Source organism: Haemorhous mexicanus, chromosome 20 (genome assembly GCF_027477595.1).
Source record: "Haemorhous mexicanus isolate bHaeMex1 chromosome 20, bHaeMex1.pri, whole genome shotgun sequence".
In the NCBI taxonomy this organism is placed as follows: domain Eukaryota; kingdom Metazoa; phylum Chordata; class Aves; order Passeriformes; family Fringillidae; genus Haemorhous; species Haemorhous mexicanus.
The window spans coordinates 11,138,929-11,166,064 of record NC_082360.1 but is presented as its reverse complement, the minus strand read 5'-3'; the positions used below and the strand labels follow the sequence as shown (position 1 = coordinate 11,166,064).

The following is a 27,136-nucleotide window of genomic DNA, read 5'->3' as shown; positions in this document are numbered from 1 at the left end:
AGCCTCACACAGCAGTTATCCCCAAGGGGCAGGGGGGGGCTGCCCACAGGGTTCAGACACCCACAGTGGGGGTCGGGGGGCTGTCCAGAGGGAATGTACCCACGAGAAGGGTCTGCCCATGGTGGGGGTCTGCCCAGAGGGAAGCCAACTCATGAGGGGTAATCTGCCGAGGGAGGGGGTTGCCCACAGTAGGGGCTTGCACAGGTTTGATGTTTACCCACTGGGGATCTGCCCAGGGACACAACCCTGGTGCTCCACAACCCCTGGACTGAACCCCTTCTCAGCAGCACCGGGGCTTTCCCCGGCCCCTTCCCACTCCCGCCGGTGTCACTGCGGGAAGGAAGAGCCTGAGAGCCGCTCGCCGTGAGGTTTTTCTGGTTCTCTTTTGCCGTCAGGAAACTCTTTCCCAGCACTCCCAGACCACCGGTGGCCGCACACCGGGATCTGCACCGCGCTCCCGTCTGGCACCAATTCCACGTGCCGGGATAATCCAGAGCGGCCCTTTCCTGGCCTTTCCCACGCAGACAGGGATCCAAGGGCAGCCGTGGAGGAGGATGCGGGGGCTGGGTGTGCGGTGCCATCCCGTGTCCTTCCGTGTCCCTCGGCGTGTCCCCAAGCATGGCTCCGTGCCGCAGCCGCACGTCCCGCTGCACCAGCGCCTGTGCCGGGCTGTGCCCCGCCGTGCGGCCGCCTGTTCCCGGCTGTCCTTGTCCGGCTGTCCCCGCGCCGTGTCCGTGTGGTGCCGGAGGGTCCCCGCGGCCCCTGGCCACTCCCCGCTAACTCGATTGCCGTCCCGCGTAATGAATCGCCCGCTGTAATCTAATCGTGGTTACGAGCGATCGGGATTTATTTCAGCGTTTTCAATCAATTACACCCGTTTATTGTAAAAAAGGGAAAAAAAAAATCCCAAACACCGCAGTGCCCCGACAGGAATCCCAGTGGCAGCCGCTGCCAGGCCTCTGCTCCCGGTGCCCCCCCGGTGCTGCTCCCGTTCCTGCTGTGTGGTCCCTGGTGCCGTTCAGGCTCCCCTGGCCCTGAGCAGGCCCCCCGCATCACAGAGCCCCTCAGCTGGCTCTGTCCCCTCCCTGCATTCAGCACAGCCCCCCAACACTGCAGAACCCCACACACTGCTCTGCATGGCCCCCCAGTACTGCCCAGCCCCCTGACCATGCACAGCCCCACACACCGCTCTGCATGACCCCCAATACTGCACAGCCCCCCAACACTGCAGAACCCCACACACTGCCCTGCGCAGCCCGCCAACATTGCAGAACCCCACACACTGCCCTGCACGACCCCCAACACTGCAGAACCCCACACACTGCCCTGCACAACCCCCAATACTGCAGAACCCCACACAATGTCCTGCGCAGCCCCCCAACACTGCAGAACCCCACACACTGCCCTGCACAGCCCCCCAATACTGCAGAACCCCACACACTGCCCTGCACGACCCCCAATACTGCAGAACCCCACACAATGCCCTGCACGACCCCCAATATTGCAGAACCCCACACAATGTCCTGCGCAGCCCCCCAACACTGCAGAACCCCACACACTGCCCTGCACAGCCCCCCCAATACTACAGAACCCCCCAACACTGTACAACCCCCCACCCTGCTCTGCATGGCCCTCACACATCGCACAGCTCCCCATCATTGCACAGCCCCCCAACATCGCACAGCCCCCCCCTTCTGCCCTGCATGGCCCCTCATATTGTCCCCCCTCACACCGCACAGCCCTCCACCCCCCACCCTGCTCTTCATGGCCCCCCAACATCGCACATCCCCCGTCATCGCACAGCCCCCCATACTGTCCCCCCTCACACCGCACAGCCCCACAGTTACCCCCCTTATCGCACGCTCCCTTCCACCGCACGCCCCCCCGCACTTCACTGCCCGCCTCGCAGGTCCCGCAGCCGCTGCAGCCCCGTCCCCGGCCGTCCGGGCCCCGCGGCGGGCGCTGCCCGCGGCCCGTTCCCCTCACGCCGCTCTTTGATCCCGCTCGCTCCGGCCCGGGGCGCTCCGGGCTGTGCGCGGGGGGACCTCGAAACCGCCCCCGCCGCGCGTGTCCCCCCCCGGGGGGGCGCCTTGAAACCGCCCGCGGCACCGGCCAATCGGCGCCTTGTTTACACTGCGTGATTGACAGCGCGCTGGCGCGCCGCCAGCCAATCGTGGCGCGGGGGGGGCCCTCGCGCTGCGGCGGGGGGTGCGCAGCAATGCAACTGCCCCCACCCCTCCGCCCCGACCGCGCACCACGCCTGCGCGCCGCTCCCTCCTCCCCATTCATCCGCCGGGCTTGAATTAGGCGCCGCCGTTCCGCGCCGCTCGCCGCGCGCCGATTGGCGGGAGCGCTGGCGGCCCGCCAGCCAATCGAGAGCGGCGCTCTCTTGACGCGCGGCGCGCGCGTCGGAGGAAGAATGGAGCCGGGGGAGGGGGGTGGTATGTGGGGGGGGGGATCAATGGCCGGCGGGGCGCGAGCGCCGCGCGGCGGCCAATCAGCGAGGGGGCGCGCGCGCGGGGCACGCGCTCATTAGCATGCGGGGCGCGCCCGCCCCGGCGGAGAACGCGCGGCGTGAGCGGGAGGCGCGGCGGGGTCCCCCCACCCCCCCCCCCCCCGCCTTTTCCCACCCCCCCCTTCCCTCCCCCCCCCACCCCCCCCAACCACACACCCCCGGTTCCCTTTGCTGCAGGAGCAGCCGGTGCATGGGCAGTGCACGGGCACCGGCAGGAGCACGCTGCGCACCCCCGCCACGGGACCGCACTCGCCCCGCGCGCGGAACGCCCCTCCGGTAAGTAACTGCGATCCGCGGGTGGGTTTTTTTTGTTGTTGTTGTTGTTGTTGTTTGGGGGTTATTTTAATTTCGGGCGCTCCGGGGTTATTGTTTTTGTTGTTTTTGTTTCTTTTTTTTTTTTACGCCTTAACAATTTTTTTTGGCGTTATTTATTTTGGTTTTTGTTGGGCGTTAATTTTTTTTTTAATTGCGTTTTGGGCATTATTTTTATTTGTGTTTTGGGCATTATCCTTTTTTTTTCTTTGCCTACTTGGATTTATTACGTTTTAAATTTTTGGGGCTCTAATTATTTTGCTTTATTTTCAATTTATTTTTTTGCAAATTTCCTTTTTTTTTTTAAACGTTTTTACCTTATTATTTATTTTTTCGCTTTATTTGTTTGCACCTAAATATTTATTTGCATCTTTCCGGTATCAAAATATTTTCTACGGTCGTCTTTTTCCTGCAAAAATATTTTTTCTCTTCATCTTTTTTCCCCAAAAATATTTTTCCCTGTATCTCTTTCCACCTAAATATTTTCCCCTTCGTCTTTTCCCATTAAAACATATTTTCCCTTTCATCTCTTTATATTAAAACTATTTCCCATTAAAACCCGTCTCTTCGAAACGCTTCGCCTTAAAATTTTGTTCATTAAAATTTTGTGCGTGAAAACATTTGTTCATTAAATCATTTGCTCATCAAACGCTGCTTCACTAAACCGTTTGCGCCTTCAAACATTTTCGCATCGAGCCCTTTTTGCCTTCAAATTTTTGCTTTAAATAAATATTTTTCCCTTTCAGTTATTTCCCAATAATTTTTTCGCTTTGCATTTGTTTTTTTTTATCTCAATTAAAAACAAAAAAAGAAAGCAAAACACCCTTTTTTCAGATATTTTCCTCAGCTTTATTTAAGGAAATGCACATGTTTTGTTCCCGGCCCGGGTTTCTTCCCCTGGGGCTCGCCCCGGCGCTTCCCCCCGGTCCCCGCGGTCCCGGCCGGGCCCCCCGCGCCCCCCGGCCGTGCTCGCCGCCCCGCGCCCCTTTGTTCGCCGCCGCCCGGCCCGTGCCCGGCTCCCCCCGCCGGATCGGGCCCCCCGGCCCCGGCGCTGCCAGAACAATGACCCGGCGGGCGGGAGCCGCGGCCGGGCACCGGCAGGGACCGGGAACGGCGGCCGGGAGACCGGGGAAATACCGGGAAACCGGGGCAGGGCGCCGGGGATGGACCGGGGAACCGGGGAGAGGAGGATCGGGGCAAAGGGTATTATCGGAGAAGCGGGGCCAGGGGAACCGGGCTGGAGGGAAGACGGGGAAACACCGAGGAACCGGGGCTGGGGAAGGAAGGAAACCGGGGAACCGCGGCGAGGGAGGCGCCAAGCACCGGGGAGACAACGGGAAGCGGGGAAGCCGGGGGCGAGCGGGGCCGAGCCCCAGGGAGATACGGTCGGTGAACCGGGAGAGATAAAAGAACCGAGCTCCGGGAAACCGGAGCCCGAGCAGCGGCCAGAAAGGGTCGGAGCAGCGGGAACCGGGCCCGCGCTCCGGGCGACCGGGGTTGGGAACCGGGAGCATTGGATAGAGGGGGAGCTGCGCTCCGGGAGCACCGGGAACGTGGAGGGGGGGGGGGGGGAGCTGTGCGCTGAGGAAACTGGGGATCATGAACCGGGAGTACCGGGAAAAGGGGGGCCGTGCTCCGGGGACGGCAGAGAGCGGGGACCGTGCGCCGGGGGTACCAGGGACCGCGGGGCCCAGCGAACCGCGGAGAAAGCGGGCAGCGTACCGGGGAAACGGGGAGCGGGGCGCGGGGGCTCTGGGGTGCAGTGATGGCCGTACCCCCACCCCGGCCGTGCTCTCACTCTCTCCTTTCTCTCCCCGTGCCAGGAGTGGAGGATGAGCCGACAGCCCCGGCGCGGAGAGCGGCACGACGCCCGCCGAGCCGGCCCGGCGCGGCGCTGAGCATCGCCCACGAGCCGTGTCGGGGTCCCGCCGAGCCCCCCGCGGGTGGGTGCCCCCGGCATGGACGGCCGTGACTTCGCGCCCCCGCCGCGGCTGCTGTCGGAGCGGGGCAGCCTGGGCCACCGGCACGGCACGGGGCGCGTGGCGGGGTCGGCGCACGGGGCCGTGCAGCCCCCCGGACACTTCCAGCCCACCAAGTACTTCCCGGCGCCCATCTCCATGGCCACGCACACAGGTTAGAGGGGTCGGGGCGCCCGCGGTGTGGGGGGGCCGGGAAGGGCTGGGAGGCTCGGCATGGCCCCGGGAGCTCGGCACGGCCCCGGGAGCTCGGCCTCCCTTTGTGCCGACTTCGCTGTCACCGCGCCCGGGGGTTTTGGTGTGAGGGCTCACGCACACGGGGGACATCCCCCCACCCAGCCGCTCCGCTGGCGCGGGAGGAGCGTGACCCCGGGCTGCGCCGGCGAGATCCCGGTGCCGGGACGAGGAGGCGCGTTCGGGGCGAACAAGGAGGCCGTTATGCGCGGGGCCGTGGGGCGGCGGTGGAAGGTCACCGAGCCCGGGCTCGATATTCGGCGCCGAAGTGTCAGGGTGCGAAGGGGTTCGCGGCGCGTGTTCGCCGCGGCAGCTGCCGGAGCTGGACAAAGCGCGGCACACGGCCGAGCTCGGCACGGCCAGCCAGCACCGGCGCGGGGTCACCGGATCCGGCGTCCGCGGCGAGCTGTCCGCGCGGCTTTGTCTGCGGCATGTGCTCGCCTGCGGCCGGGCAGGGCTGAACCGGGGTGCGCGGCGCCGGTACCGGGGTTCGCTGCAAGGGGGGCTTTGAGGGCGCAGCCTGCGGGGAGCCCCCTGCGCTGCCGAGCTCCGGGATGGAGCCGGAGCGGGAGCGGGGCCGGGGCGGGAGCCGTGTGCCGGCTCGGCACGGCGCAGCGCCGGGCCCCCCGCTTCCCGCCGGCGCAGGCGGTTGTCTGGCCGCGGCACGGCGGCAGCGCCGTTATTGTCGCCGCCTTGATGAGCTGTGAATACTAATAAAATTATATCTGCTTTAATGGGATTACAATTAGTGCGTGGATTAGGGCGGGGGGCACGGCCGGGCCGGCGCGGGGGGGTGGCAGCCGTGGGGGTTCTTGGAAGGAGGTGGAAAGCGGGGGGCACCGGGGGGTGCCGGGGAGGCGGCGCCGGATCGGGCCCGCGGCCGGGGCGGTTTCGCTTTGTGCCGGCGGCCCCGCTGCCGGGACCACCGCCGGGCTCGGGGGGCCACCCCGGCTTCCCCCAGCTTTGTTGGGCGAGGAGTGCGGATGGGGGCTTGGAGCCCGGCCCCGGGATGGGGGATAGGGGTGGGGGTTCGGCTCCTATCCGGCTCGCGGTGCCCGTGGGGGGGATCCCGGAGGGCCTCCAGCGCCGGGGTGCTGCCGGCTTCCCTCCGGCTTCCCGCCGCGGCCGCGTCCCCGTGCAGGACCCTCACACCCGCCGGGGCCTGGGCGACACATGGGAGCCCGAATGCACCGGAGGTTGTTAAAATAACATGGATCCGGCTAAAAATACCCCGGCAGAAACGCGCCGAAAAAAAACATTAAAAAAAAAACCAACCAGAAAAAAAAAAAAAAAAAAAAACAGAGAAGCCAAACCCAACAACAGAACGAGCTAAAAATATTCGGGCTTTGGCAGGGCCGACGCAGCCGGAGCGCTTCCCAGCGAGCTGCGCTCCGAGGCTCCGCGCGGCCGGAACGCTGCTGGGGCGGATAAACCGGATAATTTAGTGGCCGCACGGTGCCGGCAGCTGGGGGGGGTCCCCATCCCCTGTACCCCGTGTCCTCCCGGCACGGCCCGGCCGCGTTGCCGGCAGCCGTGCTAGCATGGCGCGGTAATTAAGGCCGATGATTGATAATTACCCCACCCAGCGCACGGAGCCAGCCCGCGGTTGGCCGTGGCGGGGCGATGCCGGTGCGGCACGCGGCACCCGGGGGGCACGGCGGGGCCGGGGGGGCTCCGGCCGCGCTCCCCCAAATGGCTCCCGGCGTGGGGCCGGACTACACCTCCCAGGAGCCTTTGCCGGGCCCGGCGGCCGCCCTGGGAACGGGAGATAAAACTGTTTTCCTTGGTTTTATTAAAGCCGTAACTCAGGGCCGCGCGTTCGTGCAGCCGAACGCTCCGGCTGGCGCCGGGTTTGGCACCGGCACCGCCCGGGGAGAGGGGGATGGAGACCCCCGGAGCCCATCCGGGCGGGGTGCAGCCCCTGCACCTCAGTTGTAGCGGTCCCACTGCCAGGGCACAGCCCGCGCTGAGCAGGGCCGGGGGTCCCAGTGCCTCCGCCACAAACGGAGGGTGGGGAACTCTGGCAGAGGCCTGTCCCAGCCACGCTGGGGCCTGGCTGCAATTTTTGCCTTTCAGATGTTTTTGTTGACTAGTGGAGAGTTGTGACTGTGCCGGACTGTGTCACCGTGGCCGAGCCCTCGGCCAGGAGCAGTGTGGCCGTGCCGGTGTGTGGCTTAACCCTGGGGGTGTGTGTGCATCCCGGTGTGAATCCTGGTGTGCATCCCACTGTGAATCCCACTGTGAATCCCGGTGTGAGTCCCGTGTGTGTCCCGGTGTTCATCCCAGTGCACATCCCAGTGCTTCCCCGCAGCCTGGCAGTGGCAGTGTTGGTGTTGGTCCTGGTGCTGGCACACAGCCTGGCCATGACAGTGCAGGTCCCTGTGCATCCCAGGGTGCATCCCAGCGGCTGAATGTGCTCCCACACCTGTCCCCTCCCTGGATTGCGCCGCAGGCTGGGAGCTGGGTGGTTCCTGGCACGGCTCTGAGGGGGGATTTGGGTGCTGATGGTGGGATGCAGGTGGGGACGGTGCCCCTGGCTGGGTGGTGACACAGGGCTGGGTGCCAGCACTGCAGCCGCTCTGCATCGCTGCTTCCCTGGAGACAGGATCTGCCCAGGGGCTGGAGGCCACGGCGCAGCTCCAGCGCAGGGGCTCCCTGCTCCCCCCAACCCCCCATGCAGCACGTTGCCAAAGTAAGTGTCAAAGTTAAATCAGATCTGGAGGTTAACTGGGCTGCTCCTTGGTAGCCACGAGGCGCCGGGGCCGAGCGTGGCCGGTGGGAGCGGTGGGACTGCAGAACCCCGGAATTACCCCGGCTCCCACAGAGTCATCCCCGAGTGCTCCCACTGTTCCTTAGTCACGAGCTGGATCCAGGTACAGATGTTGCCACGTGCCAGGCGCTGGGGGACGGGCAGCTGCCGCCAGCCCCTGGTACTGCCCTGGGAACAATGGGGGGTGGATGGGCTCCACAGGGAATTTTGGGGCCACTCTGAGTGCCCCAGGCTCCTCGGGACCCCCAGCCCTGCCTGTGCCCCCTGGCTGCCCCACAGCATCACACCAGGGCGGGCTCTGACCCTGCCTCATCCTGGGGTCCCCCAGCCCTGGGGGAAGACAAGTCCACCCCCTGCCAGGACCCACATGTGTGACATTCACAGGGACTGCACAGGGTACCCATGGACCCACATTTTGGAGGGTTCCTGGGAAGGGTCCATGTGCATGGCATCCATGTGACATCAGGAGTGTGGTGGGACATCAGGAGCCCCGGGACTGGACACTCCCTGGTTTCCCTGTGCTCCAGCAGTGGTCTTCCAAGGCACATGTGTGTCAGGTTGTGCTCTGGGTGTGCAAATTGTGCTCTGGGAGTGAAAGTCATGCGTGCAAGGAACATGCACTGAGCACACGTGTGTGCCAGCTGTGCCAGTGGTGTGTGCCAGCCGTGCCAGGAGTGTCCACCACCCTCGTGAGCCCTTTGCACACATGGCCTTAGTGAGTGTGCAAGCGCTGAGTGCACAGTGGCTGTGGCCAGCGCAGCTGCCGGTTGCATTCCAGAGGGGATAACCCCTCTCACAACACTGGGATCACCCTCCTGGCCCCTCGGGCACGTTCTGGCAGCATTTCACCATTGCAGCGTTCATTGAGTGCCATAACAATATGGATTCAGTTGGAATTACAGCACTGAGGGAGCCAGACCCCGTTTATTCCCTGTTTGCCAAATTTTTAAAGGGGCCGTGTGGGTTGTGGAGCACGTGGGGGGCTGCCCACCACCCCCTGCCTGGTTTGGGGGGGCCCGGGTTGCCCCTGCCAGGGTCCCTGCCAGCTCCTGGCCCTCACCCATGGCCCCAGCTCCATTAGGAATGTTCCAGCCCCAAAATAGCCGAGGGAGAAACCCAACCCTGCGCACGTCCCCCCCGCCACCGCTGCCATCCTGGGTCTGTCACCGCCTTGGGGATCCCAGAGCAGCCGTGGGCTGAACTCCCCCAGGACCAGGCCCCCCTCCACACGCTGGCCCTGAAACTTTCTGCCTTCCAACACATTCCCATCTGTGCTGCACTTGGAGTGGGGGCGAGGAGCAGCTGGAGGGAAGGGAGCACCTCTTGTTGTCCCCTCCTGAGTCTCCCCAATGCCCCCCCCCCCGAGCGCTGTCAGTGTGGCCGCGCTGAGACCTGGCACACTCGTCACACGTGTGACCCTCTGTGGATTCAGGGCCAAGGGAAATTTCGTGCCGGAGCCGGGAGCGATGCCGGCGGGGCTGAGTCACAGCACCGGCCTCGGGGAGCCCAGCCAGGGAGTTCCCAGGGTGACGCTGCCGGGGGGCGGTGGGGGGGGCCGCGCTGGGACCCCGCAGCCATCTGTCCCGTGCTGGCAGCCTGCCCCACGGTGCTGTGCCCGTCCTGGCACTGCCAGCTCATCGGTGACACAAGTTGTGCCCGGTCTCAGGGACTGGCAGCATGGGCTGCTCCAACACCGGTGGATTATCAGTGACACGAGTTGTGCACGTCCTCAGTGACCCATCCCTGTCCTGTGCTCGTCCCTGTCCTGTGCTCGCCATCACCGTGGCTGGAGGGACAGAACCAGGGGGCTGCTCCCTGTCCCTGCTCAGTGCACGAGTGTGCAGGGGGTTGTGGCGAGTGGGAACGTGGGATCGGCAGCACTGGCCACGGGGCCATTGCACGCTGGGGGACCCGTGAGTCAGCGGGTGGGCGGTGGGGAGCGGCAGCCCCACAGCCCCCCCGGGACACCCTGGCCCTGCTGCCATGGGGGTGGGGTGAGGGGTTATTTTTTTCCAGCCCGTTTCACAGATTCCAGAAAAGTCTCATTCTGGAAACCTCGGCTTCCCGCCCGGCACAGCCGCCCGGCACGCTGCCGGCTCCACGCCCACACGGGGTCCCCCGGCACGGCCGGGGCTGTAGCGCACAGGGTGGGTTTGTGCCGGCGGCACCGGGCAGGGATCCCCGGGGATGCATTGGCACAGCGGGGTGTGCCCACCCGTCCCGGTGTGTGTCCGGTTCCCAGGGCTGTGGGTGGGATGCGGCCGTGCCCCCAGCCCACGCGGCCCTGCCCCGCTCGGCCTCGCCACGGAGGAAGGAGCGAAGCTGCCTGAAACCACATCCCGACACTCATCCCAGAGGCATCCCGGTGGGATTAGCCGGGGAGCGTGGGCCGGCTTAGAGAGCAAAGCATCGCTTCCTGCCCCGGCCGGGCGGGTAGCCAGCCCGCGCTCCGTGCCACGCCACGCGTGCCGAGCCGTGCTGAGCCGTGCCAAGCCGTGCCATGGCTGCTCTGGCACACACAGACATGGGGAGTGGGCCCACACAGTGAGGGGCAGCTGCTCCCCCATTCTGGCTCCCCCCCATCCCAGCTCCCCCCATTCCAGCTCCCCCGGCCCGGCCGCTGGCCACCGGCTCCGAAGTTTCCACCATGATCTCACGGCTTGGCCGGGATGGGAGCGGGATGGGGGGTGGGATGGGGAGCGCCGGCCATGGGCCTCCCCAAGGGTGCTGGGGGCCCCCCCAGGCTGCGGGGGAGGCAGCAGGGTCAGGGCTGGGGCTGTCCCCCCTCCTTGCACTCACACACATGTGCGCACACACACTCAGCACACATGTGCACCCACATGGCCCGGCACAGCCCATGTCCCTGGAGCTTGGGATTGCCCCAGCACTGGGAGCAGCCTGTGTCCCCTGGGGGGGAGCAGCAGCGTGGGGAGCCACACACGTGTGCAGAGCCTCCCACGTGCTGACACACCTGTGTGAGTGTTTAGGGCATGCACAGGGCAGGGCTCTGATGCCCCTTGCACAGCTCTGCTGTGCCTTGTGCACTCTGGGGCACGTCTGAGCCCCGTGGGGCTGGGGGTGTCAGGGACATGGGTGCATCAGGGGTGTGACCGCACGGGACGTGGGGGCTCACAGGGGACGTGTGCGGGCAGCATGTGCTCGAGGGACAGGGTGACACGAGGGACATGGTAACGCGAGGGCCGTGAGCGTGAGGGATGTGTGTGCACAGGGGCTGGGTGTGCACAAGGGACACAGTCCCATGAGGAACACGTGTGGCACGAGGGCTGGGTGTGCCCAGGGGATGCACCGGTGCAGTGTGGGCTGCACAGCCCCGTGGCAGCCGTGCACACACGCGTGTGCACAAGGGAGTGTGGTGTGCTGGGTCGTGTGAGCAGGGCCTGCACAGCCCCCCCTTACTGCCCTCCGCTCCCCCAGACTGTTCTCAGCACCCCTGACTGCCCTCAGCCCCCCTGACTGTGCCCTCTTCCCGCAGCCGGCAGCAGCCTGATGGGGAGTGCCCCCCCCTCCTCCTTCATGGGGGGCTTCCTGAGTGGCAGCCTGGGCTCGGGGGGGCCCAGCCACCCCGCCGGCCCCGCCGCCTCCCCCCCAGAACCGGCCTTCTGCGGGCCCCACTCCGGCACCTCCCAGATCTGGTTCTCCCACTCCCACGAAGGTGAGTGGCACTGGGGTGGGGATGGGCTGTGGGTCGGGGGTGGCCAAAGGCAGTTGTAGCTTTGCCCAGTGCCAGTGGTCATGTCCTACCAGTCCCCACATATATGGGATGCAGGGTCAGTGGCTTCTGGATAATGAGGGTGGGTTTGGCCACCGCTGTGCCCCAAAACACCCTGGGTATTCACAGCAACTGGGCTTAGACCCCACAGTTGGGCTTTGGGGTGGCTGGAGAGGCTCATGCTGAGCTGCAGAGCTCCAGCTGAGGCTGGCCCACCTCGTGTCACTGGTGATGATGAACCCAGACAGGGATGCTTGTGTTGGGTCAGGTGACAGCGTGGGGACCCCGGGGGCAGCCCTGGTTAAGCCGAGTCCCTGTGCCCCTCCACGCTCTGGCGTGTCTGTCCCGCCAGAGGAGCGGGAGTGGGGCGGCGGTGCTGGCGCGGGGCCCTGGCAGCCTGCCCAGCTGGTAGTTTGACCGGCTGCCAGCTGGCTCCCGGCGTTCCGGGGGGGCACGGGGGGACGGGGACGGGCAGCACACGCGGCTGACGGACAGCCCGCCCGAGCCGTGCCGAGCTGAGCCAAGCACGGCCACTGCTGACACCCGGCTTGGGGGGGGTCTCAACTCCCCCCCAGTTCCCAGAGGGTGGGAGGGGTCTCAGCTTGGAGGGGATCATGGGCTCTTCAGAGAGTTCCTTGCTGGAGCCGTGCAGCCGTCTAGGACTGCCACCCCAGTCCTGCTGACTCGATCTCCCCAGCCCCGGGGTATCCCCGCTTCTCCGGGAGCTTGGCCTCCACCTTCCTGCCCATGGGCCACCTGGACCACCACGGCAATGGCAACGTGCTCTATGGCCAGCACCGTTTCTACGAGAGCCAGAAAGGCAGGTACCGGGGCCACCAGGGACCCCCATGGGGGTGTATGTCCCCCAGCAGGGCAGGGGTGGGGGGCTCAGTGCTGGAGCAGGTGGTACTGGGGCAGCAGGTGGGGTGGTGGGTGCCAGTCCCGGCCCTGCTCCTGCTTTTCACGGGGTTGTGGCGGGCATTAACGGGGCCATTGTTTGGGTGAGACACAGGCCTATTGAACCTGACCCTTCATCCCAGGCCAGCTGCAGGTTGGGTGGGGGGTGTGCGGGGGTCTCATGCCTCACCCTCCCCTCCAGATAACTTCTACCTGCGGAACCTTCCGGCACAGCCCCCCCTGCTCCCCGCCAGCCACAGCTTCCCCGGCATCGCCCGCGCCGCCCCCGGGCCCCCCACCGGCTCCTGCAGCCGGGAGCGGGACGCCGGCCCCCTCCCCAAGACCCCCAAGGACTACGAGCGCTTCCTGGCGGGCAAGGACAAGGGGGGCAAGGGGGACCCCAAGGAGCGGCTGCCCGAGGAGGACCCCAAGGAGCGGCACAAGGCGGTGCTGCCGGTGCCACCCGAGGGGCACTGCAAGGAGGGGGTGCCGCCGCGAGGGTCTGGGGATGGGCGCCCCAAACCCCTGGCCTCGTGCCTGCTGGGGGCCAAGGGGCTGGATGGGGACGGTGCCCGCGCTGCTCTACCCAGCTGTGCCGGGAGCGCCCTGCCCCGCGCCGCCCGCTGCGCCCCCAAGGAGCGGGAGCCGGTGGTCCCCGAGGCCCCCCAGCCCTACGGCGAGGCGGTGGAGCGGCGGCAGATGCTGCACCACGCCGTGTCCTACGCTGTGCCCGCCGCCGGCTCCTTCCCCTGCCTCCCGCTCCACGCGGGCCCCGAGGTGCTGTGCCCACTGCCCGAGCCCCCCGCCCGCGAGCTGAAGCTCAGTGGGGCTACCTTGGTGCCCTCGGTGGGACCCCCGACGGACAAGAGCCGCTCCTTCCAGGCGGAATCCGGCGGGATGGAGCGCGGGGACGGCAAGGAGCGGCACGCTGAGGCGGGCGCTGAGCCCTACGGTGCCCCCTTCCACCACCCGCTGAAGGCCGAGGGGCCGGCGGAGCGGCGGCTGGAGTGGGGGACTCCGAGCACGCGGCTGAAGGGGCTGGAGTACCTGGGGGGGGGCACGGCCGAGGGACCCCCCTTCTCCAGCCGGTGCCCCGCGCCCAAGGCGGGTCTGGAGAAGGGCTACTTCGAGGTGCCGCCTGCCCCCGACTGCTCCCGCGCCCCCCGGCCCGACCCTCTGGGTGTCCGCGTCGGCCCCTCCTGCTGCACTTTAGAGAAGGGCCCCCCCAAGGAGCCCCCGGCCCAGAAGGTGGCTCGGATCCGGCACCAGCAGCACCCAGAGGCGGAGGCGGCCGAGGGCAAGCGCAAGCCCCTGGAGTTGGGTGGCCTGGGCTACAGCGGGCACCCCCTGCCCCCCTGGGGGGTGCAGGGCCAGGGGCCCCCCCTGGCTGTGGCGGAGGAGCGGAAGGGGGGGCCCTACCTGGACCCCTTTGGCGCGGGGCTGGTGCGGGCGCAGGAGGTGCCCAACGCCCCCGACGAGGTGTCGGCCATGAAGAACCTGCTCAAGTACAGCAACGGGGCGCTGCTGGGGGGGCAGAAGGGCCCCCCCTTCGTGGGGCTGGCCAGCGCCAAGGGCAGCTGCGCCCACCAGGACGCCAAATTCCCGTCGGGAAAGGGTCAGCCGGAGCTGGAGCGGCCAGACTGCGCCCACGGCCGGGAGCACGAGGCTCTGGGCCCCGGCGGCACCGAGGGCGAGGTGCGGCAGCCGCCCGTGGGCATCGCGGTGGCCGTGGCGCGGCAGAAGGACACGCTGGGCCGCCACGAGCCCTACGGCGCCGGTGGCACCGGGCGGCAGCGGGCGGCAGCTGGAGTCAAAGGTAAGGGCTGGGGAAGGGGCCGGGGCAGAGGGGGCCGGCGGTGCCAGGCTGATGCCACCGCGGTGTCCCCGTGGCAGCAGGCACCGCGCGCCCCCTGCACCTGATGGAGCTGGAGGCGGAGGAGGAGCGGGGCCGGCTGTGCGAGGAGCGCCTGGGGCTGCCCGGGAGGGACATTCTGCTCCAGTGAGTGCTGGGGGAGCCTGGGTGTGAGGGCTGGAAAATGTGCTGCGTGTGCTTTTTGGGGCGCAGGGGTGGAAGATGGGGGTCCCTGGAGGTGCTGCTGGGTGTGCAGGAGAGGGTGATGCCAGTGCTGCCCCCACACTCTGTGTGTCCCCTCTTCTTGCAGGGACAACAAGGACCTGGTGGAGTTTGCCCGGATGCACCCATCGGGGGGGTGTCCCGGGGAGCTGACCCCCCACCTGATGATGACGGGGGGCTCGTCGCTGCCGGCGGGGCAGCTTGGGGGGGACCCCGCCGCCCATGCCCACCCTGCCCACACGCACTGGCTGCCCCGCACCCGCAGCCCCTCCATCTGGATGGGGGGACACTCCTACGGTCGGTGCCGGGTTTGGGAGAAGTTGGGTGGGTGCTGAAGTCCAGCAGTGGGGTGCTGACAGACCCCCCCGTCCCTGTCCCCACAGGCATCGGGCACCCTGCCCTGCACCAGAACCTGCCCCCTGCCTTCCCTGCCTCCATGCCCAGCGCCATGCAGCCCGTGTTCCCCCTCGCCCAGGACCCCCCTGCCCAGCTCGTCATCCTCCCCACGGAGCCCCCCACCCACGGCACCCCCCACACGCTGGGTGAGCCTGAGACCCCCACCTTGTGCTGGGGAGGGGGGTCCTGGAGGCTGGGGGGGATTGCGAGAGAGGAGAGGGGGTCCTTGGGGGTGCAGGGTGGGAGATGGGGGATCACAGGGGGTACTTCTGGAGGTGCAAGGGTATGGGGTCCTTGCAAGTGTTTTTGGGGTTCAGGAGTGGGAGGTGCAGGTCTCTGGGGGTGCTGCCAGGGTCACAGGACTGGGGTTGGGCACTGCTGGGGTTTGTGGGGTGACCCTGAAGAGGGTCTCCAATTGCCACCCCTCTGCTGGCAGCTGACGTGATGGACCAGGCGTCGTTGTGGCCCCCCATGTACCCGGGCCGGGGTCCCGGTGCCCACCTGCAGCACACGGGGCAGCTCCCCGTGTACCCACGGTCGCAGTTCCTGCGGCAGCAGGAGCTCTATGCCCTGCAGCAGCAGCAGCAACAGCAGCAGCAACAGCAACAGCAACGGGCAGCCCAGGCCCTCGAGATCCAGCGCCAGGTGCATGGCCAGGTGCCAGGGGGATGGCATGGGATGGGATGGGATAGCATGGCATGGGATAGCATGGCATGGGATGAGATGGGATGGGATAGCATGGCATGGGATAGCATGGCATGGGATGAGATGGCATGGGATGCGGGGCTGGCTGGAGGATGCAGGGTGGAGGGTGGGTTATGGGGCTGAGATGGCAGATGTGGGGAATGACTGAGGGACGGGCAGTGGGGGAAGGACTGGCCCATGGGGCTGGATGGGGATGTGGGATGCAGGGCTGAGACGTGGGGCAGGATCTGACACGTGTCGCCTCGTTGTACCCCGCAGCGGAAGCCGGAGGAGCAGCCCCTGGAGCTGGAGGAGAGGGGTCCCGAGAAGCCCCTCAAACCCTCCCACAAAGCAGTTGCCTTAAACCCCCCGGCCAAGGGCCTGACCTCGGCGGCCCCCGCACCCCCCAAGCTGTCCCCGTGCTGCCACTCGCCGGCCCTGCGGCACCCGGCCAAGTGCCCCGTGACGCTGCCCACGGCCCCCTGCACTTTACCCGCCTGCCCCGCCGCCAGCCCCGCCGTGGCCCCCCGCTCGCCGGCCGCCAGCCCCCTGCCCGTCCCCAGCAAGGGCGGCGACGGCGAGGACGCGCGGGGCGAGGGGCAGCCCCCGCGCCGCTACCCCAAACCCCTGGAGCCAGGTAGGACCGCGGGGATGGGGAACGGGAGGAGGGCGGCCGGGGAACACCGGGGCGTCCCCGCTGATGGTGGCCCGCTCCCCGCAGACCTGCCCCCCGGGTATGGCTACCCCGCCGCCGCCGTGGGCTACCCCGCGGCGCACTCGGCCGAGCCGGCCGACCCCGACCCCGTGCACGCCGGCTCCCCGCCCGCCGAGCCCGAGCAGTCCCGGACCTTCAGCCCCACGGCCGAGGCGCTGCGGGACCAGGGCCCCCCGCGGGACCCCCCGGCCGAGGGCCCCGGGGCGCTGCTGCACCGGCACCACCTGCTGCTCCCGCCGGGACCGGGAGCGCTCTGCGGGGAGCGGGGGGCAGCACCGGCCGGGGGCGGCACCGAGGAGCCCTTCGGGGGGCACCGCGAGGTGGCTCAGGGAGCGCCGGAGCAGCCGGAGCAGCAGCACCCCGTGCCCCAGGAGGGGGGCTCCCCGCTGCCCCCCACTGTGGAGGAGGAGGAGGAAGAAGAGGAGGAGGAAGAGGAGGAGGAGGAAGGCGACAGCGATGGCTCAGAGCCAGAGGGCAGCTGCGATGAGGAGGAGGAGGAGGATGGTGATGTCCCCGGTGGGCACCGGGGCTGCACGGGTGGGCTGGAGGCGCTGATCGCCGCCGGCATCGACCTGGGGGAGCTGCCGGCGCTGGAGGAGCCCGAGGAGCCCCCCCCGGCCCCCTCCTCGCCTGCCCCCCACCCCTCAGGGATCCCGGGCATCGCCCTGCTCAGCGAACTCGCCGACCTGGAGCTGCGCCGGCGCCGCTGTGACCTCGCCAGGGAAGGTGGGTGGCGCCCGGTGCCCCCAAGTGTCCCCAGCATGCCCTGGTGACTCCAGTACCCTCCAGTGCCCTTTGTCCTGTGGGTTTGGGGGGCTGCGTGCCGTGCTGTGCCGTGCCATGCCATGCCATGCTGTGCCCCACCCACAGCCAGGGCTCAGCTCCAGCTCTGGCTCCAGTCGGGCGCTGCCGGGATTCCCTCCCAGCTCGGCTTCCCCAGGGAATCCCAGAGGCCCCAGCGGGAATGGCCGCACAGACTGGCACATCCCCAGCCCTGCGGGCGGGAGGGAGGGAGGGACGGACCCAGTGCTGGGTTCAGGTGGGGACAACGTGGGGCGAGGGGGTGGCTGTGGGGTCCCACTCCCCATGGATGGGGTGGTGGGGTGGGCACAGGGCCAGATGGGGCAAATCATCATGGCACTCCCAGCCGAGGGTCTGCTCCTGTGCCCCCCAACCCCCAGGGGCTGGGGCTCTGGTGTGTCACTCCTTGCTGACCTCCTGCCATCCCCACAGGTGAGGATGAGGAGCTGCTGGCCTTCAACCTGCAAAACCTGGCCACGGTGGCGGCCGCCTGGTCACTGGTGGAGGCGGCAGGACGGGAGGGCAGCCCCCCCGCACTCAGCCCCCTGCCCGTGTCCCCCCCGCCCCGAGCCCGCGTCCCCCGGCGCAAGTACACCTGGACCCCCAAAACCAAGGCCGTGAGTGTCCCTTGGAGGGGGTGGCAAGGGGGGTGAGCCCTGCCCAGCCTCAGCCCTGGCTTCGAGGCGGCTGGCACTGCCAGCTGTGCCCAAACCCCCCCTGGCCCCCCAGGTGTGCCCGCTGAAGGCGGCCATGGAGCAGCTGAACACGCAGGAGGTGGAGGTGCGGATGCGCCTGGCCGAGCTCCAGCGCCGCTACAAGGAGAAGCAGCGGGAGCTGGTGAGGCTGCAGCGGCGCCACGACCACGAGTACGTCCTGTCCCCGTCCCATCCCTGTCCCCGTCCTCATCCTGAGCCTGGGGGCAGCCCTGATCTGTGCAGTCCTCGCCCTGGTGGCAGCGGGGGCTCTGCTGACGGTGTCCCCGTTGTCCAGGCGTGACGAGAGCTCCCGCAGCCCGGCGCGGCGCGGGCCGGGGCGGCCGAGGAAGAGGAAACACTCCAGCACCTTGGGCAGGGCCGAGAGCCGCAAGGTCAAGTGAGTGACTGGTGCCACGAGTCCCCCCTCGGCCCAGGGGACAGAATTAATCGGCCGGTTTTATGTCACCAAACGTTAGTGAGAGAGGGGAGGGAGGGGGAGGAGGGAGGTGGCAGCTGGGGCGTGCAGGAGCCAGCCAGGGTCGGGTCTGGATCCCTCTGGGGGATGCGGGGTGAAGCTGAGAGGTGCAGATTCCATCCAGGGGTGCAGGATCCCCCCAAGGGGTGCAGGGTCCCCTGGGGGTCCTGCGGGCACCGTGCCCACACCGTGCCCCCCCAGGGCAGTGAAGACCAGCCTGTCCCTGCTGTGTGCTGAGCTGAGGGGGGACCCCGAGCCCCAGAAGAAGAGGAGCAAACTGTCCGGGGGGACCTTCAGCAGCCTTCAGGGCTCCCCGGTGAGTTTCACAGGGTCTGGGGGGTGTGTTCTACCCCCAACCCCCCTGAGTCCCCCCAGTGTGGGGTCCTCTGTCCTGTGTGGTGACTCGTGGGGTGTCACAGCTGAAACAGAAGGTGAAGGGCAAGGGGCTGCCCCCTGGGCTCAGCCCCTTCCGCCGGAGGGACCCCAACCCCAGTGCCCGCATCCAGAAGAAGCTGAACCGGCCCAAGAGCTCCAAGGGCTCCAAGTACCAGGGGCAGGACCCCAGTCCCCGGCAGCCCCCCCACTTCAGAGGCAAGGAGGGCACAGGGATGGGGTGTGGGATTGGGGTGGGGGTGAGGGCTCTGGGGTGGGGGTGCTGGGTGAGGTCCAGAATGGGGTACAGGGGTGGGATGGGGATCTGCTTGGAGGTGGTGTGGGATGGGGGATGGGGGTGTGGGATTGGGCATGGGGACGGGTATGTGAGGTCGGAGTTGGGGTTCTGGGGTCTGGCACAGGACTCGGGGTTCAGGGTCAAAGCTGGAGGTGCAGGGTCCAGCCATGGGTCCAGGGGGCAGGACAGATGGGGGGGTGGCTCATGCCACGGGGTCACGCATGGCCTCAACTCACCCCATTGTTCACTGGGGATGCAGGGGCCACCCCTGTGTGCAGGAGTCCCTCACCCTGTCCTCTCCCCTTGCAGATGAGCCTGAGGGTGACACGGACAGTGAGGAGGGGGACGAGGAGCCGGGGCTGTCACTGCCTGCAGGGCCGGTGGCTGTGCTGGGGCCCTCCCCGTCCTCCGTGGTGAAGATGGAGGCCAACGAGAAGGCCAAGAAGAAGAAGGAAAGGCAGGGGCTGCTAGGTAATGGGGTTCACCCTGGGAATGCCAGTGGGCACAGGGGTAAGGACCCTGGGGGGCACCTGCTGGGACTGGGTGGGCAGTTGTGAGGTGCTGCAAGCCTGGACATCCACGGGGTGCCCCAGGCCCTGTCACCCCGTGGGGTGCCCTGACCCCTCTCCCCCCCAGGTCCCTGCCGGCTGGGCAGCCCCGAGGGGGAGGTGAAGATCAAGCAGCGGCCGGTGAAGCCGGGGGGAGCTGGGAAGCTGGAGAAGGTGCCGGGCCGGCGGAAGGCGGGGGGCTGCCCCGAGGGCAGCAAGAAGAAGCTGAAAGCCAAGGCCAAGGAGAGCCTGAGGCCCCCAGTCCCCGGTGGCCCCAGCCCCCCGGGACCCCCCAGCAGCCTCTTTGGGGGCAGCGACCCCCGGCTGCTGGGGCCAAGGGACGAGGGGGCTCGGCTGGGAGAGAGGGGCAAGAAGGGCACCCGCAAGAGCAAAGGGCTGCAGGCAGCCCTCAGGGTGAGTGGGGCTGGGCTGGGGGCACCCCTGGGCTTGGGGGGAGTGAGATGTGGCGTCTGCATGGGCTGGGACCACCAATGGGAGCAGGGCATGCAGGGCTGGGGTTATTGGGGGGTCCAGTGAGATTTGGGTACAGGTTTTTGGGAGTGGTTGTGGGGCAGTGATGGAACCAGGGGGTGCAGAGGGATGGGGGCGGGTTTTGCACAGATCGTGGGTGCTGGTGGAGCTGAGGGGGCACCCCTCAGGGTGGTGGGAGGCCCTGGGGGGGCTGGGGTCACACAGAGGGGTCACCAGTGGGCCCTGACCTCCCCGTGCAGCGCAAGAACGGAGCACTCTCGCTGGCCCTCTCCCCCCGGAGCGCCAAGACCATCCTGAGCAAGGGCAAGAAACTGGCCAAGGTCAAGAGCAAAGTGGCCACCAAACAGGTGAGACCCGTGGGGGGTGCCCCTCTACCCTGGCATTGCCCCCTTTGCCCCCCACCCACCCCAAGCCTCTTCCTGCAGTGCAAGGGCCGGGCCGTCAGCAAACTCCTGGAGAGCTTCACTGTGGAGGACGACTTCGACTTTGACGACAACAGCAGCTTCTCCGAGGAGGAGGAGGAGCTGGGAGGCTGCCTGGCAGGGGGGGCCCGCGGGGGCGTGCCCCACGCCTGCGCCATCCAGAAGGAGGATCTGCGGGATGGGCTGCACATCCTGATCCCCAAGGAGGACAGCCTGCTCTACGCCGGCAGCGTGCGCACCATCCAGCCCCCTGACATGTGAGTGCGGTCTCCCGGGGGTCCTGGACATTTGGGGGGCATCCCAGCCATTTGAGGGGGGCACCAAGGTGGGTGCTGAACCCTTTCTGTGCCCCCTCCCCAGCTACAGCATCATCATCGAGGGTGAGCGGGGGAACCGGCAGCACATCTACTCACAGGAGCAGCTGCTGCAGGAGGCGGTGAGTGGGGGGCGGCCGGGGTGGGGGTCAGGGTGAGGGGTCAGAGAGGGGGTCCCAGACCCCACAAACCCTCACACGCTGCCTCCTACAGGTCCTTGACATTCGGCCGCAGTCACGGCGGAGCCTTCCGCCCGGCACCCGCGTCTGTGCCTACTGGAGCCAGAAATCCCGGTGCCTCTATCCCGGGAACGTGGTGCGAGGTGAGGCTGCCTGGGGTCAGCCAGGATGGGATGGGCACTGCCGGGGGTTCCCTGCCCATCCCCTGGGGTCAGCCAGGATGGGGTGGGCACTGCCAGGGGTCCCCTGCCCATCCCCTGGGGTCAGCCAGGATGGGGTGGGCACTGCCGGGGGTCCCCTGCCCATCCCCTGGGGTCAGCCACGGTGGGGTGGGCACTGCCAGGGGTCCTCTGCCCATCCCCTGGGGTCAGCCACGGTGGGGTGGGCACTGCCAGGGGTCCCCTGCCCATCCCCTGGGGTCAGCCAGGGTGGGGTGGGCACTGCCGGGGGTCCCCTGCCCATCCCCTGGGGTCAGCCAGGGTAGGGTGGGTGCTGCCGGGGGTCTCCTGCCCACCCCCACAGCCCCCCTGTGCCACAGGCTCCTCCAGTGACGAGGAGGAGGAGGACGCCGAGGCCGTGCTGGTGGAGTTCGATGACGGGGACACGGGACACATCGCTGTGTCCAACATCCGCCTGCTGCCCCCCGACTTCAAGATCCAATGTGAGGGCTGGGCTGGGATCAGGGGATGGGGGGGCTCTGGGGGGAGCACGGGGCTGCCCTGACCCCCCACTCCCCGCAGGCACCGAGCCCTCCCCGGCCCTGCTGGTGTCCAGCTCCTGCCGGCGGGCCAAGCGGGCGTGTGGCGACGTGGGCACCCCTGGGGCGCTGCCCCCCACGCTCTGCCCCGACCACGGCCCCCAGCCCCCCCGGAATTCCAGCAGGAAGGTGGCCAGCAAGGAGAAAAGTGGTATGGAGGGGAAGGAGCAGGATCCCCTGCCGGGCTGGGATGAGGGGAATGGTGTTGGCATGGGGGAGAGGCACTGGGATGCAGGAAAGAGTTTCTGGGATGGGGGAGGGATACTGGAATGCAGGGAAGTGTGCTGGGGTGTGGGGAAGGCCATTGGGATGCAGGGAGGTGTGCTGGGGTGTGGGGAATACCGTTGGGATGCAGGGAAGTGTGCTGGGGTGTGGGGAAGGCTGTTGGGACGTAGGGAAAGGTGCTGGGGTGGGGGGAAGGCTGTTGGGATGTAGGGAAGTGTGCTGGGGTGCGGGGAAGGCTGTTGGGATGCAGGGAAAGGTGCTGGGGTGTAGACAGGGAAACAGATTCATGGGAGGATGCAGGGATGTATGGAAGGGTGCTGGGATGCAAAGATGGGGTTAAGGAGGCTGGGAATATTGGGGTGCAGAGAAAGGTGAGGACGTGGGGTTGGAGGAAGGGGTGGCACGACAGGGGTGGAGATCAGCCCCAGAGCATCTCTCCCTCCCTGCTCCTGTGGCCTCCTGACCCCTGTGTTCCACAGGCAAGGCCATGGAGGGGCTGTCGGGGGGCCGGGGGCCGGCGCTGGGGGACTCGGCGGCCGGGCGGCGCGGAGGGTCCCTGCTCAGCTGGGCCGCCGTGGCACAGACCAAGCGGAAGGCGGCGAACAAGGGCTCGGCCGTGCTCCAGAACCTCTTCCAGGTCAACGGCAGCACCAAGAAGCTGCGGGCCAAGGAGACCCTCTTCCCTCTGCACCACCACCACCACCACCTCGCTGCCCCCGTCTTTGGCAACGCCTTCGGCGCCGACTCCTTCGGCCGCATCGCCAGCTCCTATGGCTCCTTCGGCGCCGGCGCCGGGCTGGTGCTGCCGGCGGCCCAGAAGCTCCTGCGCTCCAAGAAAGCCGAGCGGCTGGAGGCCGAGGTGGGCAGGAGCGGGCGCAGGAAGGCGGCGGGTGGCGAGTTCCTGGTCAAGCTGGACCACGAAGGGGTGACATCCCCCAAGAACAAGACGTGCAAGGCGCTGCTGTTGGCCGAGAAGGACTTCGGGGCCAGGCTGGAGCGGCCGCTGGGCAGCCACGGCTACGGCCACGCCGGGCTGGGCGGCCGGGAGCGCCGGGGCCGCGCGTCCGCGCACCCGCTGCCCGTGGGGCTGGCGCTGCGCAAGTACTCAGGGCACGGGGACTTCGCCCTGAACTGCGACAGCGACTGCCACAGCTCCTACTCGGACATGGACGAGGACGAGGACGCAGGCGGGCTCGGCGCCGACGTCCCCTCGCGCTTCATGACGCGCCTTTCCGTGTCCTCCTCTTCCTCGGGCTCCTCCACCTCGTCCAGCTCTGGCTCCATCTCCACGTCCAGCCTGTGCTCCTCGGACAATGAGGACTCCTCCTACAGCTCGGAGGACGAGGACTCGGCGCTGCTGCTGCAGACCTGCCTGTCGCACCCGGTGCCGGCGCTGCTGGCGCAGCCGGACGCGCTGAGGCCCAAGGGCGCCGCGCCCCAGCGCTGCTTCCTGTCCAAGGCGGCCGCCGCCGGCCCCAAGGCCAAGCTCAAGCGCAAGGATCCCCTCAGCTTCGCCAAAGCCAAAGAGTTCTCCCGGCGGCAGCGCCTGCCCTCGGTGGAAAACCGGCCAAAGATCTCCGCCTTCCTGCCCGCGCGCCAGCTCTGGAGGTGGTCGGGGAACCCCACGCAGGTGAGGAGCCCCACGGGCCCTGCCGTGGCACAGCCGGTGCCTGCCGTGGGCACCCACCTGGGCATGGTTTGGGAGGGAAGGAGAAGGCACAGCTTGGGGCAGGGGCACAGGTGGGAGTCAGTGTGCAAGGGACAAGGTGCACACTGAAGGACATGTCAGGTGACACGTGCTGCAGGCAGAGCCCTGGCTGCTCAGTGTGCTGGGGACACCGGCTGTGACAGGTGACATGTGTGACATGTGGGTGCCCAGTGCAAGGTGCTGGTGGCACCGGCTGCAGGATGGGGGAGGGTGCTGGTAGCACATGGGCAGCCAGTGTAGGGAGCTGGCGACACCGACTGCAAATGCCAGCACAGGGAGGTGGTGACACCAGCCATGTCCCGTGAGCTTGCAGTGCTGGTGACACCAGCTGTGTCCCTCGTTCTGTGAGCCCCCCACCCTGGCTCTGCTCTCCATGTCCCCCACGGCGTCCCCACGGCAGCAGGGCAGGTTTGGGGTCCCCGTGCCAGCGCTGAGCCCGTGTCCCCTCCCCAGCGGCGCGGCATGAAGGGCAAGGCGCGGAAGCTCTTCTACAAGGCCATCGTGCGGGGCAAGGAGACGCTGCGCGTGGGCGACTGCGCTGTGTTCCTGTCGGCCGGGCGGCCCAACCTGCCCTACATCGGCCGCATCGAGAGCATGTGGGAGTCCTGGGCCAGCAACATGGTGGTCAAGGTCAAGTGGTTCTACCACCCCGAGGAGACCAAGCTGGGCAAGCGCCAGAGCGACGGCAAGGTGAGGGCAGGGCTGGCTCCGGGGGCAGGGAGCCACGTGCCAGCTCGGGTAGCCACGTGCCAAGTCAGGCAGCCGTGTGCCGTGTCGTGTGGCCGCACACCATGTCAGGTAGCCATGTGCCATGTCTGCTACACGTGTGTGGTGTCAAGGAGCCACATGCCATGCCAGGTAGCCGTGTCTCATGTCACCTGTCATGTAGCCACGCATGGCCATGCACCACGTCAGGTAGCCATGTATGGTGTCAAGTAGCCACATACCTGCATCAGGTATGTGCCAGGTGGCTGTGTCCCAGACCAGGTGGCCCTGTCACTGGCCAGGTGGCCATGTCCCCCACCAGGCAGCCATGTCCCACAGCAGGTGGCCCTGTCCCTCAGCAAGTTGCTATGTCCCCCAGCAGGTAGCCATGTCCCACACCAGGCAGCCACATCACCCAGCAGGTAGCCACATCCCCAGCCAGGTAGCCACATGCCAGCCTGGGCAGCGGCAGTGACGGCGCCTTGTCCCCGCAGAATGCGCTGTACCAGTCGTGCCACGAGGACGAGAACGACGTGCAGACCATCTCGCACAAGTGCCAGGTGGTGGGGCGGGAGCACTACGAGCAGCTGACGCGCGGCCGCCGCTGCCAGGACCGCCAGGACCTCTATTACCTGGCGGGCACCTACGACCCCACCACGGGGCGCCTGGTGACCGCCGATGGGGTGCCCATCCTGTGCTGACCCCCGGGGTGCCCACCCTGTGCTGACCCCCGGGGTGCCCACCCTGTGCTGACCCTCGGGGTGCCCACCCTGTGCTGACCCCGCCCAGCTCTTACGCAAAGGGTGACGTGGGGACATTGGGGGCACATCAGGGGACGTGTGGGGAGGGCTCCCCTACAAGCCATAACTTTCCCTAGTACCTCTGACTGTTTGCCAGCAGGTGAAGCAGAAATCAGGTGTGTTGTTCTATTTATTTTGCCTGTAAATATTGTATTTCTTCCGGGAAGTTTTATGGAAAAGCGAGAAAGGAAAAAAAAAAAAAACCCACAAAAACAAATCCATCAACAGCAAAAAAGAAAAAAAAAGACAAAAAAAAGACAAAAAATGATGAAAAAAGAAATCACAAAAAAATAATAATAATCCTTGAGGAAGGGGGTGGGGGGGGGTCGTTTCAGTGCACTGTGTCCCCCAGCCTGGGGGGACGGGGACAGCGGGGAGCGCTGTACAGAGGGGGCCAGGGCGGGGGGCTCGGCCCCGGGCGGGGGGCCCAGCGCCGCCGTCCCCAGTGCAATAGTGGGGTGACCGCGGGGGGGACACCCCGGGGGGACCACGGGGACCCCGCGGGGCCGGCGGACGCTGGCCCGTCCCGCCGCCGCTGCCTGAAAAATATGTACAGGGGCTTTTCCAGTGTAAACACTAAAAAACAAAAAAAAATCCCACAAAACAGGATTAAAAAAAAAAATAATAACCCAAAAGGACAAAAAAAAAAAAAAGGAGCAAAGGGTTAAACAAAGGTTTTATGAGCCGCCATTCCTGTAAAGGCCTTTTACTATGGAACTTTTTTATGGATAACTTGGCTTATGAATAAATATATGAACCGTTGCTGGCGCCGGCTCCGCTCTCGGCTCTGCCTCCGTTCCCTCGTGCTGCCACCAGCCCTGGAAACCCCGGTTATGGATCGGGGGTGGATCGGGGATGGAGCAGGGATGGCTCAGGGATACAGGGATGGATTGGGGATGGAGCAGGGATACAGGGATGGATCGAGGATAAGAGGGATGGATCAGGGATTGATCAGGTTACAGGGATGGATCTAGGATGGATCAGGGATGGAACACTGATGGATGGGGATGGATCAGTGAGGGATCAGGGATTGATCAGGGATTGGTCACTGATGGATGGGGATGGATCAGGGATTGATCAGGGATTGGTCACTGATGGATGGGGATGGATCAGGGATTGATCAGGGATTGGTCACTGATGGATGGGGATGGATCAGTGATGGATCAGGGATTGGTCACTGATGGATGGGGATGGATCTGGAATACAGGGATGGATCAGTGATGGATCAGGGATTGATCAGGGATTGGTCACTGATGGATGGGGATGGATCAGTGATGGATCAGGGATTGATCAGGGATTGGTCACTGATGGATGGGGATGGATCAGGGATGGATCAGGGATTGATCAGGGATTGGTCACTGATGGATGGGGATGGATCAGGGATGGATCAGTGATGGATCAGGGATTGATCAGGGATGGATCAGGGATTGGTCACTGATGGATGGGGATGGATCGGGAATCCAGGGATGGATCAGTGATGGATCAGGGATTGATCACTCCGGGCCTGTTCTCCCTTCCCCACGTGTGCTCAGACGGACGGGCAGCGCTCCCTCGCCATTGGTCGAGCATCCGCCAATCAGCGGGGCCGAGCCGGCAGCCGGGCTCCCATTGGCTGTCGGGGCGCGCTTTTGTTCTCGGCTCCGGCGCGCGCCGTCCAAGCCCGCCTCTGGCCGCCAGGGGGCGCTGTGGGCGGGGCCGAGCCCGCGCGGGGCCGTGCTGCCCCCTGGCGGCCGCATCGCGACAGAGCAGGGGGACAGAGGGACATTTTGGGGGACAGAGCGACACAAGGGCGGAGTATTTGTGGGACAGGAAAGGGGATGGACAGACAGACACAAGCTCAGCAGAGCGGAAGGACGAATGGGCAAGTGGAGGGGCAGAGAGCTGTGTGCTGGGACGGAGGGACAGACGGACAAGGACATGGCTGGAGGGAGGCCGGACAGGTTGTCAAAGGGACGGAAGGGTGGCTGGACAGATGGATGGACACGGAAAGGGACAGACAGACAGGCAGATGGGCAGAGAGAGCAGTGGACCAGATGGATGAG

At 66.8% G+C, this 27,136-nt stretch overlaps 1 protein-coding gene across 4 annotated transcripts; it reads left to right on the top strand.

Annotated features, from left to right (window-relative positions):
- The first annotated feature begins 2,660 nt into the window (after positions 1–2,660).
- On the top strand, positions 2,661–25,856 carry BAHCC1 (BAH domain and coiled-coil containing 1). 4 transcript variants are annotated; one of them, XM_059864222.1, is made up of 27 exons: positions 2,661–2,791; positions 4,651–4,960; positions 11,301–11,480; positions 12,235–12,357; positions 12,637–14,250; positions 14,331–14,433; positions 14,597–14,805; positions 14,892–15,050; positions 15,341–15,561; positions 15,868–16,225; positions 16,310–17,029; positions 17,537–17,721; positions 17,834–17,970; positions 18,095–18,196; positions 18,476–18,590; positions 18,694–18,865; positions 19,254–19,415; positions 19,581–19,906; positions 20,224–20,331; positions 20,410–20,663; positions 20,767–20,842; positions 20,934–21,042; positions 21,438–21,560; positions 21,640–21,807; positions 22,361–23,511; positions 24,043–24,279; positions 24,789–25,856. In XM_059864222.1, exons 2-27 carry the CDS (start codon positions 4,786–4,788, stop codon positions 24,993–24,995), a joined length of 7,494 nt encoding a protein of 2,497 aa, XP_059720205.1. In that variant the 5' UTR covers positions 2,661–2,791; positions 4,651–4,785; the 3' UTR covers positions 24,996–25,856. The 4 variants fall into 4 exon arrangements, with proteins under 4 accessions (XP_059720205.1, XP_059720206.1, XP_059720204.1 ...); XM_059864223.1 differs by having other exon boundaries at positions 14,328–14,433; positions 15,341–15,549; XM_059864221.1 differs by having other exon boundaries at positions 14,328–14,433.
- The last annotated feature ends 1,280 nt before the right edge of the window (positions 25,857–27,136 follow it).

Bases quoted from the DNA above. Each gene is read 5' to 3' on its own strand.
- BAHCC1 (XM_059864221.1), top strand. From the start codon at position 4,786: ATGGACGGCCGTGACTTCGCGCCCCCGCCGCGGCTGCTGTCGGAGCGG. The intron at 14,434-14,596 runs GTGAGTGCTGGG...CTCTTCTTGCAG, and splicing joins GGGAGGGACATTCTGCTCCA to GGACAACAAGGACCTGGTGG. The intron at 14,806-14,891 runs GTCGGTGCCGGG...CTGTCCCCACAG, and splicing joins GATGGGGGGACACTCCTACG to GCATCGGGCACCCTGCCCTG.